Source organism: Pan troglodytes, chromosome 9 (assembly GCF_028858775.2).
Source record: "Pan troglodytes isolate AG18354 chromosome 9, NHGRI_mPanTro3-v2.0_pri, whole genome shotgun sequence".
NCBI classification, from domain to species: domain Eukaryota; kingdom Metazoa; phylum Chordata; class Mammalia; order Primates; family Hominidae; genus Pan; species Pan troglodytes.
The window spans coordinates 31,330,800-31,348,980 of NC_072407.2; the positions used below are offsets into that span (position 1 = coordinate 31,330,800).

An 18,181-nucleotide genomic window follows, 5' to 3' on the forward strand; every position below is an offset into this window, starting at 1 on the left:
GATTTATTAAGCATCTTCTATGTGTCAAATATTGTATGAGGTACTTTACATGGTTTGTTAATCTTTGCAATGACCTTATGAAGCAAGTATTATTAAGCGCATTTTTTAGAAGAGTAAACTGAGCCTTAGAGAGGTTAAGAGACTTGTCTAAGTTCCCACAGCGTAGGTAGTAGATCATGTATTTTGTTTGTTTTTTGAGACGGAGTTTCACTCTTGCTGCCTAGGCTGGAGTGCAGTGGCACGATCTCAGCTCACTGCAACCTCCAGCTCCAGGGTTCAAGTGATTCTCCTGCCTCAGCCCCTCAAGTAGCTGGGATTATAGGCACCCGCCACCACTGCCAGCTAATTTTTGTATTTTTAGTAGAGATGGGGTTTCATCATGTTGGTCAGGCTGGTCTCGAACTCCTGATCTCAGGTGATCCACCGGGCTCGGCCTCCCAAAGTGCTGGGATTACAGGCATGAGGCACTGTGCCTGGCTCAGACCATGTTTTTAACCTCAGGTGAGTCCCTACAGCTCTCCTGAGCCAGGGTGCCTCTCAGCAGAAACTGGGCTTGGCCCAGAGGAAGCCTTCCTGAAGTCAGTTGTTTATGAACCACCCACTCTTTCAAGATGGGAATGACATTGTCCTCACCACATTTACTAGAGATAAGCAGTGACCAATGTTCACATACTAAAAACACAAAAAATGAACCACACAAAATAGAATTTTTAGAATAGAAAGGGGCCTTTGACATCAGCCTAACATCTTCATTGAAACAATAAACCGGTGAGCATTTCCTCTATTTTACTGAGAGATATCTTTCAAGACTTACCTTTTAGATTTACCTATGTAAGCACTTTGCATCTCAGCCTATACCAAGGGAAGAAAACTCTTGGCCCAGGGAGAGGGAGTTGCAGACTGGTATGTACTGGATGGTTGTTTTGGTAAATTTTTCCAACTAAGAACACATTCCACTCCCACGCCACCCTGTGCTGCCACCACCAGAGAAACAATGATAGTTTCCATCTCCAGCTGCCCCTCAGGTGGTTCCCAGGGACATGAAACAAGGAGGAAGGGAGAGGCTCTTTCTTTTTCCAAGGTCATATGCGCATTCTATCAGCTAAGAGCCCAGGAACGAGAAAAGGGAGAGGTGGCTCTGTTGTTTCCAGCAAAGGAAAGGGTAGTGTTCCCTCTGACTTCTGCGCATAAGGCATAGCTTTCTCCCAAATGACAGATAATTGAATATTTTCCCTTCTCAATTTTAAAAGGTAATTCAAGATACAATTGCCCTTTCTGAAAAATTTGCTCTCTTAGGCAGACTGCCATTATCAATAGTAGTAGGTAAATATTCACTGTAAAGTAACTGTGTTTTTCCCTCAAGCCAACATATGAATTTAATTTATGATATTAATGACCACGGCAAATACATGAATATCATTTACTATATTTTTTTTGGAGAAAGAAAAATTAGTTTTTTGTCATAAAGTGTATTACTTTTTTTTTTTTTTAGAGCTTGAGAAAACACTCTTTTTTTCCTTTTCAGCTTTTATTTTAGACTCAGGGTACATGGGCAGGTTTGCTACCTGGATATATTGCATGATGCTGAGGTTTGGGGTATGAATGACCCCCCCCCGCCCACCGAGGTACTGAGCATAGTAACCAACATTTAATTTTTCAACTCTTGTCCCTCTCCCTCCCTTCCCCCTCTAGTCATCCCCAGTGTCTACTGTTCCCATCTTTATGTCCATGAGCACTCAATGTTTAGCTCCCACTTATAAGTGAGAACACGCAGTATTTGGTTGTCTGTTCCTGTATTAATTCACTTAAGATAATGGCCTCCAGCTTCATCCATGTTGCTGCATAGGACATGACTTTGTTCATTTTTATGGTTGTGTAGTATTACATGGTGTATATGTACCACATCTTCTTTATCCAATCCACTGCTGATGGGCACCTAGGTTGATTCCATGTCTTTGCTATTGTGAATAGTGCTGTGATGAACATATACACATGCATGGGTCTTTTTGGTAGAACAATTTGTTTTCTTTTGGGTATATATCCAGTAATGGGATTGCTGGTTCAAACGGTAGTTTGCCTTAAGTTCTTTGAGAAATCTCCAAGCTACTTTCCACAATGGCTGAACTAATTTACATTCCCACCAACGTGTATAAGCATTCCCTTTGCTCCACAGCCTCACCAACACCTGTTGTTTTTTGACTTTTTAATAATAACCATTCTGACTGGTGTGAGAATGGTATCTCATTGTGGTTTTGATTTGCGTTTCTCTGATGATTAGTCATGATGAGCATTTTTCATGTTTCTTGGCCACTTGTATGTCTTGTTTTGAGAAGTGTCTGTTCATAACCTTTGCTCACTTTTTAATTTTGTTTGTTTTTTTTTTTTTTCTTGTTCAACTGTTTCAGTTACTTACAGATTCTGGATATTAGACCTTTGTTGGATGCACAATTTGCAAATATTTTCTCCCATTCTGTAGGTTGTCTATTTACTCTGTTGATAGTTTCATTTGCTGTGCAGAAGCTCTTTAGTTTAATTAGGTCCCATCTTGTCAATTTTGTTTTTGTTGCAATTGTTTTTGAGGACTTAGTCATAAATTCTTTCTCAATGTTGATATCCAGAATGGTGTTTCTGAGGTTTTCTTCTAGGTTTGTTATAGTTTGAGGTATTACATTTAAATCAGTGTAAGTTGTTAGTGTAACATAACTACTGTATTCTTGATTCACCTAGGCCTTAGGTATCATAATAAGCAAGTCCATGAAAGAATAAGCTTTGAATTGCTAATTAGATCATTAGCAATTTATTTTCAAAATAAGAAGCCCCATCTGTATTACTCTGAGGCCACAGATGGCCTATGTTTGTCATCAAACCTCAAAGTATATTTTCCCATAGAATGTTAAATATTTTCTTTACAAATGACCAGGATTTTAGAAATTTCCTTTGTAACTTTGTAGTAATGTGTCAATATATACAAGCATCTGAAAGTCCCTTTGATGTTCAAAAGCTGTCATGTCACCTATCCTTGGAATCTGAAAGAAAGAAAGATTACATAGGGAACCACCAGTGTTCTAAGTCCATTCCTTACTCTCCAGCCTCCAAAATGATTAAATTCTAAGTTTTGTTTATTCGGGTGCCTCAAGCCTGAGTCTCAGCTTAATCACTTTCTCCGAGAAGCTTTTCCTGACTCCAAAAAAGGTTAGCTACCTCCTCATATGCCCTCACAGCTTGTGCTTTAAGGTAAGTATGGCTTTAACTGTAATCTCTGCTAGAATGTAAATGCTAACAGATTCAGGATTAGTTCAGTCTTGTTTACCACTAGAATCCCCAGATTCTAGCATAGTGCTAGGAATTCAATACATACTAGAAAGCCTTGCTCATTCTACCTGACCCCTTGCACAGCATTTGATATTCTAGAAGACCTTCTACTTCCCCTTCCTGAAAGCTCCCCTCTCTCACTTTGGCACACTTTCCTCTTTTGCACCTCCCATCATTTTCACTGGTCTTCCAGTGGCTTCTTTCCTTCTGCCTTACCTTTATACTCAACCTCTACATTCCATCCTAGTCTATCTTTTCTGGGCCAAATATGGCAGGCACTTAATATGGGTGGAATGAAGGAATAAAAGAATGTCATGCTTCAGACTCTTCTTGAGAAATGCTATTCATCTCCATAGTTTCAATGATTATGTTAAACTAATAAGGTCTAAATATTCCCAAAACTACACTTCTCATCTGGGCAACAAACCTATATCTGTAACACCCCCTTATGTCAATATGTTCATAACTAAATTCAGGATGTCCAATTAAACATAGCAGATTAATCATGCAGAATTATCTCCTTTCCCACTCCAATCTCTGCTAAGATGATGGCAAAGGAATTTCTTTTAAGAAAAAATGTACAAATCCACAAGGGCAAACAGAAGAGAATACAATGGTTAACCACAGATTCCTACAAATTTTGGGATGGTGCAAAGAGGATAGAGGTGAAACAACTGACTTAGGAGAGTACTGGAGTTAGGACAGTATGGATGTAGTGTTTTTCCTCATCTTTAAGGACATTAATGATAGTTGCAATTTTTTTTCTTCTTTCTTAATTGGCTCTGTTTCCTCTGAGTGCCTTTTTTTTTTCTTTTTCTCTTTTACTGTTTAAAGGTTTCTAAATGCTGAAATAAATACAACAACAACAACAAAAATTCAGCCTGCAGAATCCTGGAAGGGCTCAGCATAGGGGAACACTAGCTACTAAGGAGAATGAAGCTTATATACTAACTAGCTAGACTGAAAACATAGGAAGTGACAGTTTACCAAGAAATGAACTGTGATATACAGAACTACATTCCCAGGTCCTACTCTGGAATGCTGGCAGCTAGGCTTATATCTCTCCGGAAGATTAGAAGATCCTTCTCTGAGAAAATGAACAGCCTAAGGGGGAAAGACTTCCAGGTATTTGGAAGTCTACCCACAACAATAAAAAATCCACCATCAACAAGCCCTACCTATGCCCACATAGCTTCTATTCAGCCTTTTAATGCCCTATTCTTAAATAGGAAGAGACAGGAATTCATATAACAAATATAAATGTCAGACAAGGATTAAAAAACGTTTGAGGAAAACCTCTAATAAAACCTCAGAAAAAGAGAAAATGAAGAAAAAAAGGCATCCGGAAGAAACAGAGCTAATTAAGAAAAAAAACTGCAACTAATGTCCTTAGAGATGAAAAAAGATATTGCGTCCATAAAATAAGTATAGGAGGCTATGAAAAAGGAATAAACAGAAAAGAATCTTTGGAATTTAAAATAAGGTAGCCATAAAAAAATTATTCAAGAATTGGAAAATAACATCAAGGACTTCTCACAGAAAGTGGTCTCCCTCACCAGGGTAGGGGGAAAAAAGTAAGACAGGAGAAAAATATTTCCTTTTAAATTATTAGAGAATTAATTCAGGAAGACCAGTAATTGCCTAACAGGATTCTAGAAAAAAGGGACCAGAGAATATTATGAGAGGAAATTATCAAATAAATAATACAATAAAATATCCCCTTGGGAGCAAGACTGTGAGGCAGTGAGAAGTAAGCAAAATGTTCCTGTTTTCCATCAAACAACATTTAGTACTATTTGAATTTTAAACTATGTGCATATATTACTTTGATAAACAATTTGAAAGGGAAAAAAAAAAACCCTCAGTTTCTCACCCCCAAAGCTGTCATTCCTTTCTGTATTCCCTTTCTCTGCTAATATTATCATCACCCGTGAGCTCCAAAGCAGCCCTTTAAGTTTTACTTTTTTTTTTTTGAGACAAGGTCTCGCTCGTCACCCAGATTGGAGTGCAGTGGCATGATCACAGTTCACTGCAGCTTTGACTTCCTGAGCTCAAACGATCCCCCCACTTCAGCCTCTTGAGTAGCTGAAACTATAGGCACAAGCCTCCATGCCAAGCTAATTTTTTAATGTTTTGTAGAGATGGGGTCTCCCTATGTTGTCCAGGCTGGTCTTAAACTCCTGGGCTCAAGTGAGCCTCCCACCTCGGCCTCCCAAAGTGTTGGGATTATAGGCATGAGCCACCACACCTGGCCTAAGTTCTACTTCTGATGGATCTTTCACACATTTCTTCTCTTCAACCCTACTACCCTCATTGGATCCTCAATCACCTCTTCCTGGAATGTTCCATAATGTCATTACTGGTGGCTCTGTCTTTGGTCTCTGTCCCTCAAAACCATCTTGCTATGGCCATGCTTTAAACGTTTTTCATGCCTGCAATGGACTCCTGAGAACAGTTTTTTAACCGTTTGTAGCCTCCAACCTCCAGGGGCTTGGAGTTGGTAGGTAGGAAGGTGTTTTCCCTACCCACCCTGTTCCCCATTGGCACCTCCAAACCACTTCATCTCCTTTCTCCTTCAAAACTTCCTACTCTTCTGAAGATTATTCCATCTGACCACATTAGCCAATATTAATCCTTTTGACTGTCATCTGGCTAGCCAGTTACCCTGGTTTGCTGAAATTCTAGCACCCAGCTTGCCATCTTCCTCTCTACCACAACTTCTATCATAATCTTGGCAATTTCAATATCCACACTAAAAAGTTACTTCCATACTTTTTGTTTTTTTAGAGCAGGGTCTCACTGCATTGCCAGGGTGCAGTGCCATGGCTATTCATAGGTGCACTCACAGTGCATGGAAACTCCAGCTCCTGGCCTCAAGTGATCCTCCTGCCTCAGCCTCCTGAGTAGCTGGGACTGTAAGTGCAGGCCACTGCACCTGGCTCTGGCCTCTAACATTCTTAATTTCTTCAACTTTGTTGTTATGTTCCATCTGGGCCACTGACTGCCATGGCCATACTCTGGTTCTTGTCATCAACATCCTGACCAAAAGCCCCTATCTCTCTAGCTTCCCTCAAGCACCCTCCACTCAACCTCAAAACAGCACGGGAAATCTACGAAGACCCCCTTCCTCACCACCTGTGTTAAGTAATATGTTTCAGTACCATAATCACTCCCTTGAAAACACTTTAACTGCTTTGTTCCTTTTTCCCTCCATCCTAACTTGCCCACTTGTCCAGCTCCAATTATAAGTGATTCTGGGTCTACATCTAACTAGCTAAATTTTCTCCAGAAATAAAGAGAAACATAACAGAACTTCACTAATTGGTCTTTATGCCCAAAAATATCAAATGGCAAACAACATTGCCCATCAGTCTCGCTAATCTCTCTGGCAAATTTTTCTTTCTCCAAAGTGCTTACTTTTCCATTAACCTTTTCCTTTTCCTCAAACTTGCAACATCCTATTCTATCCCTCTGCTGATGACCTTGCCTTCCCTTCACACTTCACTGAGAAACAAGAAGTGATTTGACAAGAACTGCCTATCTTGTCTTCCTGCCACCAATATTATCAATCCAGCCACATCAGAACCTATATGTACAATTTGTTCTCCCTGTGAATAGGAGAAATTTCCTTGCTTCTATATAAACCAGCATTTTTGCTATTTAAGAACTGCATTCCTAAAATCACCCCTAGTCTCTCCTAAATCTTCAGGTTTCCTTTCAATTGGATCATTACCAGCCTCAGAGAAGCATATTTAGTATCACCCAGCCTAAGCAAAACAAACAGAAAATGTCCTTGACCCTATGTTCTCTTCTAGCTCCTATCCCACTTTTTTTTCTTTTCTTTTTCTTTTTTTTTTTTTGAGACAGAGTTTTGCTCTGTTGCCCAGGCTGGAGTGCAGTGATGTGATCTCAGCTCACTGCAACCTCCGCCTCCCGGGGTCAAGCAATTCTCCTGCCTCAACATCCCAAGTAGCCTCCCAAGGAGCTGGGTGGCTCCTGCCACCACGCCCGGCTAATTTTTGTATTTTTAGTAGAGATGGGGATTTGCCATGTTGGCCAGGCTGGTCTCAAACTCCTGACCTCAGATGATTCTCTCATCTCGGCCTCCCAAAGTGCTGGGATTACAGGCATGAGACACTGCGCCCGGCCCCTATCCCACTTTTCTTCTCTTCTTCACTATAAAACGTTTCCAGAATGTCTTTAGTTATAGGCTCTTTCTCACCTTCCATTCTCTCTCCAGCCTATTCGATTGTAGTTTTATACCTGTTTTTCTTATCATATATATTATATAGGAGAGGAAATATAGTTATTAAGTTTGGGCTTTGACCTCATGGGTTCTAATCCATGTTCTGTGATTTACTAGGTATAAAAGCAACGTAACTTCGTGCCTCAGTTTCCCCAACTTAAAATGAGGATAATAAAAGTAACTATCTCATAGGGCTGTTGTGAGGATTAAAATAGCACATATAAAAGCACAAGAATACCAGTCATATAGAAATTGTTCAAGACATGCTTGCCATTGTAGTCAACAATGACCCTCCTTCATCTTATGAAATCCAACAGTGAAGACTCCTCTCTGTCAAGCAGCACTGGACACAGTCCACATCTCACTTCTACTCATGGATTCTGTGACATCCTACTCTATTGGGTTTCCTTCTACTTCACTGGCTGCATATTTTCAGGATCCTTGCCGGCTGCTTAATCTCTAAATATTGGATTACTCAGCCTTCCCTTTTTACTATCTAAACTCTTCTGAGGTAACCTGATCAAGTCCCATGCTTTTAAATACCATGTATGTGCTGATGTTGCTCAAATTTGTATTTCCTATCCTGGCTCTCCCCAGAGCATCATATATTTAACCATCTCTACCAGGTCATTAAGTTGGTATCGCAAACCTAACAAATCTAGGACAGAATTCTTAAAGACTTCCCTCTCCCCATCTCAGCCCATACACCTGCTCTTCTCAATCTTCATATTTCTGGTATAGTATCATCATTCACCTAGTTATCAGGCCAAAAAACTAGTCAAATCTGATTTTTCTTCCTTCTCTCAATCTGACATCCAAATGTTAGTGTTTGTTTGTTCCACCTCCAAAATAAATCCCAAATTTATCTCTACTTCTTACCATGTCACTGCTGCCATTTTAATCCAAGCTATCATGACTTCTCTGCCAGATACTGCAAAGTCATCCCAATGGGTGTCATTGCTGCCATTCTTTGCCCCCAACAGGCCAACTTCCTCAGAGCAGCCATAGTAATCTCAAAAGATAAACCAGATCTTATCAATTGCCCGCTTAAAATTTTCCAGACACCTCCTATTATGACTAGAATAAAATTCAAACTAGTGAACTCGGTATACATATGAATGTTTAATGACTGAATGACTGTAAAGACTTATTAGGATTATAGTTATAGTTGAAAGTTAACCTACTCTGTAGAATTGGTTTGTAAGATGTAACAACTGTATATAAAACCCTCACAAATTTAGGAACATGTATACTATATATGTTTCTTATAAACAAGATTATTGCTACCCAGGCAAACTCTATGTTCTCTCTATATAAGTGAATTTGCTCAAGTAGAATGATCATCTGGAAGTTTCACTGTATCTGACAGGTTCTGAGAAGTATGCTCATGCCTCTAAATCTCAGCAACATTTGGACCCAATGAACCCTACTGATTCCTAATAAACTGTTCTCTGCTTAGAATTAAATTTTCCTAGACTTCTGATGACATGAATACCCTTCAAAGAGTGTATTGCTGTTTTCCTGCATTGACCAACACCACTGCAGATCACCAGAAACTTGGCAGATGACTCATCTGGCAGAAACATGGAATATATTCTAAATAGAAGTCACTTTTAAATGAATTGATTGATTCTTATACTGCCACAATAAATTTTCATTTCTTGATCATCCTCTAAAAAAGATAAAACACTTTTAAATTTAATAAAAAATGCTAGGCATTGTTTTGGTAATCATTTGAACCACCATTCTTTTATTTTATTTTATTTTATTTTTTTTTTGAGATGGAGTTCGCTCTGTTGCCCAGGCTGGAGTGCAGTGGCGTGATCTCGGCTCACTGCAACCTCCGCCTCCCGGTTGAACCACTATTCTTAAAATATATTTATTAATAAGATCTGTGATTTCTACCTCAGTAAAATATCACTTAACATTCAACATTTTTAATATTAAAAAATAATGCAGTAATCCTAATTTTGAAACTAGCAACCTAATTATAATTAATGTTTATGTATTTTTACAGGGTGGCAAAATATCTGTGTCTCAAGATTACTACACGTTAATCTAAGATCAGAGTACAAAACAATGGCTTTGTCTTTTGTTTTTTCATTTTTGTGGAGAATGGGGTCTCACTATATGGCTCAGGCAGGTCTTGAATTCCTGGGCTCAAGCTATGCTCCCGCCTCTGCCTCCCTAAGAGTTGAGAGTACAGGCATGAACCACCGCACCCAGCCAGCGTATAAAACAATGTTTTAAAATTTTCCTTCGGAGGCCAGCGCGGTGGCTCACGCCTGTAATCCCAGCACTTTGGGAGACCGAGATGGACAGATCACAAGGTCAAGAGATCGAGACCATCCTGGCCAACGTGGTGAAACCCTGTCTCTACTAAAAATACAAAAATTGGCTGGGCGTGGTGGCGTGCCCCTGTAGTCCCAGCTACTCAGGAGGCTGGGGCAGGAGAATCGCTTGAACCTGAGAGGCAGAGATTGCAGTGAGCCAAGATCGCACCACTACACTCCAGCCTGTGCAACAGAGCGAGACTCCATCTCAAAAATAAAAATAAATAAAAAATAAAAAAATAAAAAAATTTCCTTTGGAAACCCCAACCCTGATTTATTTGTAACCAAACATGCCTTCAGTTATTAATTTAAAAATATCTGAGGCTGGGCAACATAGGAAGACCCCATCTCTGCCAAAAGAAAAAAAAAATTAGCTGTACCTGGTGGCATGCTCCTGTGATTCCAGCTACTCAGGAGGCTGAGGTAAGAGGATCATTTGAGCCCACGAGTTCAAGGTTACAGTAAGCTATGATCATGCCATTACACTCCAGCCTGGGCAACAGAGCCAGAGGGAGACCCTGTCTCAAAATAAATAAATTAATGTAATATAAATAAAATTAAAATATTTACACAGGGAAAAATATGCCAAAACCCATCAGCAAAGACTGTTTTTGATTACTCTAGGGTGCTAACCCACTTAAATTCTAACCCACCATCCCTTAAACTTTTTTTCTATTTCCTTTTTTTTGCTTTAAATTCTCCTAAGGGTTACTCAAGCATGCAGTTTAGAGGTGCTTGTTTTGAACAAATTAATCTTATGTTCATAAATGTAAACTAGTAACAATATAAAACAATACAAGAAAAATTGTTAGTTTTATTGGTACTACAGTGTACTTTTAACACAAGCTAAATACAAACACAATTCTTACATATTCAGCCACTTATTCTGCAAAACAACATGCCAAGATCAACCTTGAAAAGTTTATAAAAACCAAAATCCAGAAAATATCTTCCTCAACTCTAAGGACACCATATACAAATGCAAAAATTGCTATTTGTCAATAATCACATTAAGTGTTGAGTTATTGACTGAGCAGTAAAAAACAATTTCTGATTTTTAAATTAAATAGCTCCAGATAAAAGCATGTTATTTTCCACATACGCTATCTTTGTATTCTGCACAGAGTTCCAAGGCAAAGATTGCTCCTGGCTTTATGAATTACCAGAGATGATGACTTGTGTGGCTGACTTATCACAGGTCTTTTACTCTTCCTTCCTGATAGATCCTTAGCTTCTTTGGGAGGTGGCATATGAATTGGTTTCCACGGAATTGGATTATAAAAGGCTGGTTCTGGATAGGAATTTCCACTGTAAAAACCTAAAATTATTGAAAAATCAGATCAAAACAAGGAAAAACTTTCTTGACATCAAAGAAGCCACTTAAAACTTCTAGAAAAATGTTAAAATGTCAAATGGACAAATTATCACTAATAAGCCAATGTGACTTATTTGAAACTTAAACTCCTTGATATTTTCAAAGAAGTAACACTTTCCAAATACAGTAAATATTTAGTTAAAATTAAAGCATAAATGATAATTCTAAGAATCCAAATAACATTAGTGTTAAAACCTATGTAAATCAAACTCCTATAAAATTTTTACTAAGAAATTAATTTTATGATCCTTAAATTCAACAAAACTTTCATTTTCTTAACTCAGTCTGGGAAACTACTGATTGTGTACTAGCTTCCTCGTCAGATACTGAAGTTTACAGAAAAACATTTATTTTTCATATGAAGTTATAGTAAATCAAGATTCTTGTTTAGAATCACAGAAATTCTGAATCAGTGTCAATAAGATTTCACAATATCACTGTAATTGTGATTATGAGTTACGGAGCATTCTTTTGCTAATGAAGTGTTTAAAGTATTGTGATGTCTGCCATCTAATAAACACATTTGAAGGAAGAACATTTTACATATCATCTCCAAATCCTTCAGTCACTACTGACACAAAAATTCCTTTATTTCATAATTTATAAAAATGATATGAGCATAAAGAATAAAGAAACTTAAGTACAGCATTTGCAGACAAATATGCTGTTTGTTAGAATTAAACTCATTAAAAATGCAAAAAATTAATAAAACAATCCATTATTTTAGCAGTTAACTTCTAGTCAATATGTTTAGTATTCCCACCTAAACTTTTAACTTTACTACCCAATTACTGGGTTAAAGCCACTGCTTATTACTCTTTTTTTCAAGCAAGAAACAAAAAGAAGGAGCGGGACATGCTCAGTAGCTAAAACAGATGACCTTCGTGACATATGAGAGAGGCCTAATCCTGACAGCAGGAATGTGTCTTTCAGACACTGGCAACCCACTTGGCATAGATATGTCAACACTCACTTCACCAAGATGGTCAAAACAAAGTCTGGAATATGTTCTGTTGTGTGAACAAAACAGAATGGGAGTATTTTAATAATAAATCACTTAAACAAGTGAAGGCAGCTGTCAGCAAGGTATGAGCTTCCAACATGAAGCACAAAGAAAAACATGCACTACCCTTTATAATCAGACCAAGACTAAAGGCCAATCGGTTTTGTGTCTGGTTCATGTGCTGTCTAGTATTCTACCTCACACAAAGAATGTGCCAAGGACATGGGAAGCTCTGCCTTAGAGAGGGTTAGAAGGAGAGGAGGCAAAACGACCCCTTAAAATATATCCTGATTAAGGCTTTATCACTGAAAAAATGTAAGAGAACATTATTCATTTCTTAATGTTACAAATCATTACTTTAAAGCATAAGTTTGCAGTTTTGTAACTACTGCTTTTAAGAAATACAAATGTGGAGAATGACAGTACATTTGTAGCATCTCCATAGGAACATGGCATGTTTATAATATAATCTTCTGGAAAATAGTAATTTGAAAGAAAAATAATTTTTACACATTTCTATTTCTGTCAAAAGGAGTATAATATTTGCTTCTGCAAACCATATTTATGTAAGCCACACAACATAAAAACCAACCTGTAAGTTTTCCATTGGCATAACCATAGCTCTTTGCAGCTGGACGAGGTTTATGTTTCGCATTTTCCAACCATTCTTGAAACTTTTTTTCTGCTATTTCCTTTTTCTCCTGTATTTCAGCTTGCTGTTGTTTTTCTTTTTCCTTAAAATGACAAGACCAAAATATTTCCAGGGATATTCTGTAACTATACATTCCATTCAAATTCTACTGATTTTTTTTTCTCCAGTAGCTTCCTACCCCAATGGCTTACTGGCCATAATACTGAATCATATTTTTATAATATGAGTAGAATATTGAACATGATCATGGACATACATTAAGGTGTCTGGCTCTGAAAAACAATAAGACATCAAACCCACAAAGAAAAAAGTATTTGCTGTTTTCAAAGAATAGTAATTTATAAAATGGCAGTAAGACTTCCCATAAAATGCACTGAAAAATATTTAAAAGGAGTAACAGCAACAAGTTTTAAACCTGACTGAAAAAATATCAACAGGCTTACTATTTCTCAACTTAAGAAAACTACAAATGCATATTCATTTTTGAAGTTTAAACACAGCGTAACAGGATAGCTTCTTGTGTTTATTTTATGCTAAGATAGTGCCAATTTTCTATTAGATACTTTTTCTAAGATATAGTTGACACATATGAACACCAAAGTTATGTATTCTAACTGGTCACTTTAATAAAAATACCTTTTCTTTCTTCTTCCTCTCACATTCTTCAGCATTTTTTTTCTTTAACCATTCTTGATATTTTTCTTTTGCTTTTTCTTGCAAGTATTCTTTCTCCAGTTCCTTTGCTGCTTTTTCCTCCATTTCTTTATTAATTTTTTGTTCTCTTTCTTTTCTTTTCTTAAATAAAAATAGATAAAGTTTAATTGTAATACCAGTAATTATACTCATCTAAGGAAAGACTGCTGCATTCAGCAATTTTCTAAACTTCAATTATTTTTAAAAATAGACATGGTATCATGGCAGTTGGCACAACATGGTTTATGAAAATATATAACATACCTGCAATTAACAGTACAATGTCAGTCTACCTGCTGGGCTATAAGTTTCATGAGGTCAGTGACAAAGATCTTGCTCACCAATGTCCACTCAGAGCCTGGGGCAGTACTGAGTGAACAGCAGGTGTTTGATATGGTTTGGCTGTGTCTCCACCCAAATATCATCTTTGAGGGACCTGGTGGGAGGTAACTGGATCATAGGGGCAATTATTTCCCATGCTGTTCTCATGATGGTGAATAAGTCTTGCAAGATCTGATGGTTTTTTAAAAAAGGAGTTCCCCTGCACAAGCTCTCTCTCTTTGCCTGCTGCCATCCATGTAAGACGTGACTTGCTCCTCCTTGCCTTCCGCCATGATTATTAGGCTTCCCCAGCCACATGGAAGTGTAAGTCCAATTAAACGTCTTTCTTTTGTAAATTTCCCAGTCTCAGGTATGTCTTTATTAGCAGCATGAAAACAGACTAATACAGTGTTCAATCAAAATTTGTTGAATAAATGATAGTGAGTAAAAATTACAATCTGTTAGATTGTCTGAATCTTAGTATTTTTTAATGGATGCTTACTCTCATTCTAAAACAGGGGTTATATATATATATATATATACACACACACACACATTTATATATATAAATATATGTATATATGTATATGTAAATATATATGTATATTTTTATATATACACACACACATATTTCCAGGACAGTTTGTCAATATTAATATTTGCATAAATCTTTGCCATCAGTGAATTAAGAGAGGAGAAGTGAATAATGCTCATTAAACACTGTATGTAAGGGCACATCCAGGCAAATCTCTGGCTATATAATTCTTACATAGAACAAAGGGTGGCAAACTAAGCACTGACAATCACATCTGATCTACCATCACCTGTATTTGTAAATGAAGTTTTATAGGAATGTGGCCACACTCATTTGTTTACATATTTATTGTTTATAGTTGCTTTTGCACTACGACAGCAAAGCTGAATGGCTGCAACGGAGACTGCATGACCCCAAAAGTTTAAAATATTCATTAACTGGCCCTTTATAGAAAAAAAAAATTGATCCTTGACACAGACTATAACTCAATATTTTTTCCTCCTTATTTAAATGATAATCTACCAACACAGCTAAATTCTAAATAACCAATGACATAGCTAGTCTTCTTTATCAAAGGTTTGGAAACAAATCTGGAAGGCATAAAAAGTATATGCAATACAAATGCCATACATATCACCCAGGCAAATAATTATGAGCCAAGAAAAGAAATTCTTCCCTTGAAAGCAGCTTATAGAATACATTAATATAAGCAATTCAATGAAGACTCAACCAACAAACATCAGTTATAGACAAGATATGTCCAGGGCTGTGCAGGAAAGACAGGTCTTAAAAATCAAAGCTCAGGATGGGCATGGTCATTCATGCCTGTAATCCCAGCACTTTGGGGGGCCAAGGCAGGTGGATCACCTGAGGTCAGGAGTTTGAGACCAGGCTGGCCAACATGGTGAAACCCCGTCTCTACTAAAAATACAAAAAATTAGTTGGGCGTGGTGGCATACACCTGTAATCCCAGCTACTTGGGAGGCTGAGGCAGGAGAATTGCTTGAACCCAGGAGGCGGAGGTTGCAGTTAGCCGAGATCGTGCCATTGAACTCCAGCCTGGCAGACAGAGCAAGACTCCATCTCAAAAAAAAAAAAAAAAAAAAAAAAAAAAATCAAAGCTCAAGTAATTTCCCAAGTTGTATCAAAGTTGCTGTATTTCCTTCTTGCTGGGCAGCCAATAGCTGTGAAACAGAATCTTTTCATGCTGAGAACTCAATAGCCATTGGAACAATACTGGATTTTAACTACTTCAAACTGTCAGAAGATCTACAAATTGAAAAGGACCTTCGAGTATATCTTGCTTAATCTCCATGTGACTCATGACTGTCCTCCACAACTTTACCTACAAGAAATCAACCAGTTCTTACATTGTTTTTAATTATAGCAGCTGAAATTTATTGAGTGCTAATTATGTCTGTTACCATTCTACATACTTTATTTGTACACACTCTCAATTCTTATAATCATGATCTGAGGTAGATACCATTATTATCCCATTTTACAAAGGAGGAAACTAAGGCACATGGAGGCTAATTTGCCTAAGGTCATAGAGACGGTGAGTGGCAGATCACACAGACATCATACAGAAATCAAAATGGGAGAATCTTAAAAACAATTTTATGCCAATAAATTCAATATTTTAAATGAAATGTCAAAATTCCTTAAAATATGCCACTTCCCAAAATGAATTTGAGAAAAAGTAGTGTCTGAATAACCCTCTACTTATAAAAACAATTCAAAATTAAAAACTTTCCTACAAAAACTCCAGTCACTGAAAGCTTCACTAGTTGATTCCATTACAGTTAAAGATACTCCATATTTTAATAATATAAAATATTATTGTGGCATATCTTAATAGTATCAAACCTTAAAAAAATGATTTTAGAACACAGAGAAAAAGTAAACACATCAAAGCTCATTTTAAGAGTCCAGCATTATTCTGATATCAAAACCAGGCATGGAAATTACAAGGTAATATCAGAAACATTCCATATGAGTGTGGCTGGGAAAAAAACATATATATATATAATAAACACATGTATATGTCATAAACACATGCATGCTGCATGTTATAAACACATACATGCTGCATGTTACAAACATGTATGCTATATATTATAAACATGTGTTACATATATGCTATAACATGTTACTTATGTTATAAGCATATGTGTTACGTTATAAACATGTGTACATTACATATATGCTATAAACGTGTGTTGTACATACGTGTATATATATAAAATATATATTATATATCAGGAACAAGGCAAGATAACTGCCCTCATCAGCAAAAACATGAAATACTGAGAAATATATTTAACAAAATACTGCTATACATTGAAAACTAAAAAACACTGCTAAGAGAAATTAAAGAAGACATAAATAACTGGAAAGAAAAACCATGTTTATAGATTTAAAATTTGATATTATTAAGATAGGAATTTTCTCCAAAATGATCTATGTGTTTATATTTAGCAGAATCCCAATAGTCCCAAGCACTATTAGGACAGGCATTATTAGGGAAATTGATAAGCTGATTCTAAACTGTATATGGAAAGATGCAGGGCAACTAAAACAAGTTTGAAAAAGAATTGAAGACCTGGAGGATTTACACTATCTGATATCAAGAATAATAAAATTCAGAACTATAAAACTATACTAACAAGTTAGTGTGGTACTGCACAGGATATAAATCAATAGAATAGACTAGAATCCAGAAACAGACCTATAAATATGTGGTCAATTGATTTTAAACAAAGGTGCCAAAGGTAGTTTAATAGGGAAAAGATTATCTTGTCAATATTGTTAGGACAATTGGATATCCACATGCAAACAAATGAATCTTGACCATTAATGCATACTATACATTAAAATTAAACTCAAATAGACATACAGGTAAAGCTAAAGCTATAAAGCTTCTGGAAGAAAACAGTGGAGAGTATTTTTACCCTCTTGTTGTGGGCAAACATTTCTTTTTTTTTTTTTTTAATTTTATTATTATTATATTTTAAGTTTTAGGGTACATGTGCACAACGTGCAGGTTTGTTACATATGTATACATGTGCCATGTTGGTGTGCTGCACCCATTAACTCGTCATTTAGCATTAGGTATATCTCCTAATGCTATCCCTCCCCACTCCACCCACCCCACAACAGGCCCCGGTGTGTGATGTTCCCCTTCCTGTGTCCATGTGTTCTCATTGTTCAGTTCCCACCTATGAGTGAGAACATGCGATGTTTGGTTTTTTGTCCTTGCGATAGTTTGCTGAGAATGATGGTTTCCAGCTTCATCCATGTCCCTACAAAGGACATGAACTCATCATTTTTTATGGCTGCATAGTATTCCATGGTGTATATGTGCCACATTTTCTTAATCCAGTCTATCACTGTTGGACATTTGGCTTGCTTCCAAGTCTTTGCTATTGTGAATAGTGCCGCAATAAACATACACATGCATGTGTCTTTATAGCAGCATGATTTATAATCCTTTGGGTATATACCCAGTAATGGGATGGCTGGGTCAAATGGTATTTCTAGTTCTAGATCCCTGAGGAATCGCCACACCGACTTCCACAATGGTTGAACTAGTTTACAGTCCCATCAACAGTGTAAAAGTGTTCCTATTTCTCCACATCCTCTCCAGCACCTGTTGTTTCCTGACATTTTAATGATTGCCATTCTAACTGGTGTGAGATGGTATCTCAT

General features: G+C 37.1%; 1 protein-coding gene across 3 annotated transcripts in view; it reads right to left on the minus strand.

The window, feature by feature from the left end:
• Window positions 1-307: 307 nt before the first annotated feature.
• CCDC34 (coiled-coil domain containing 34) overlaps window positions 308-18,181 on the minus strand; it is a 35,363-nt gene continuing 17,489 nt past the window's right edge. The window contains exons 3-7 of one of the 3 annotated variants that reach the window (XM_063783951.1): window positions 13,558-13,716; window positions 12,862-13,003; window positions 11,055-11,209; window positions 10,272-10,409; window positions 308-3,026 (exon numbers count right to left, since the gene is read on the minus strand). In XM_063783951.1, the coding sequence (XP_063640021.1) occupies window positions 10,302-10,409; window positions 11,055-11,209; window positions 12,862-13,003; window positions 13,558-13,716 (564 nt within the window). In that variant the 3' untranslated portion in view covers window positions 308-3,026; window positions 10,272-10,301. Of the gene's footprint in view, window positions 3,027-8,437; window positions 8,571-10,271; window positions 10,410-10,685; window positions 11,210-12,861; window positions 13,004-13,557; window positions 13,717-18,181 lie in introns of those variants that run through there. The other 2 variants (XM_063783950.1, XM_508337.9) reach the window with 2 other exon arrangements.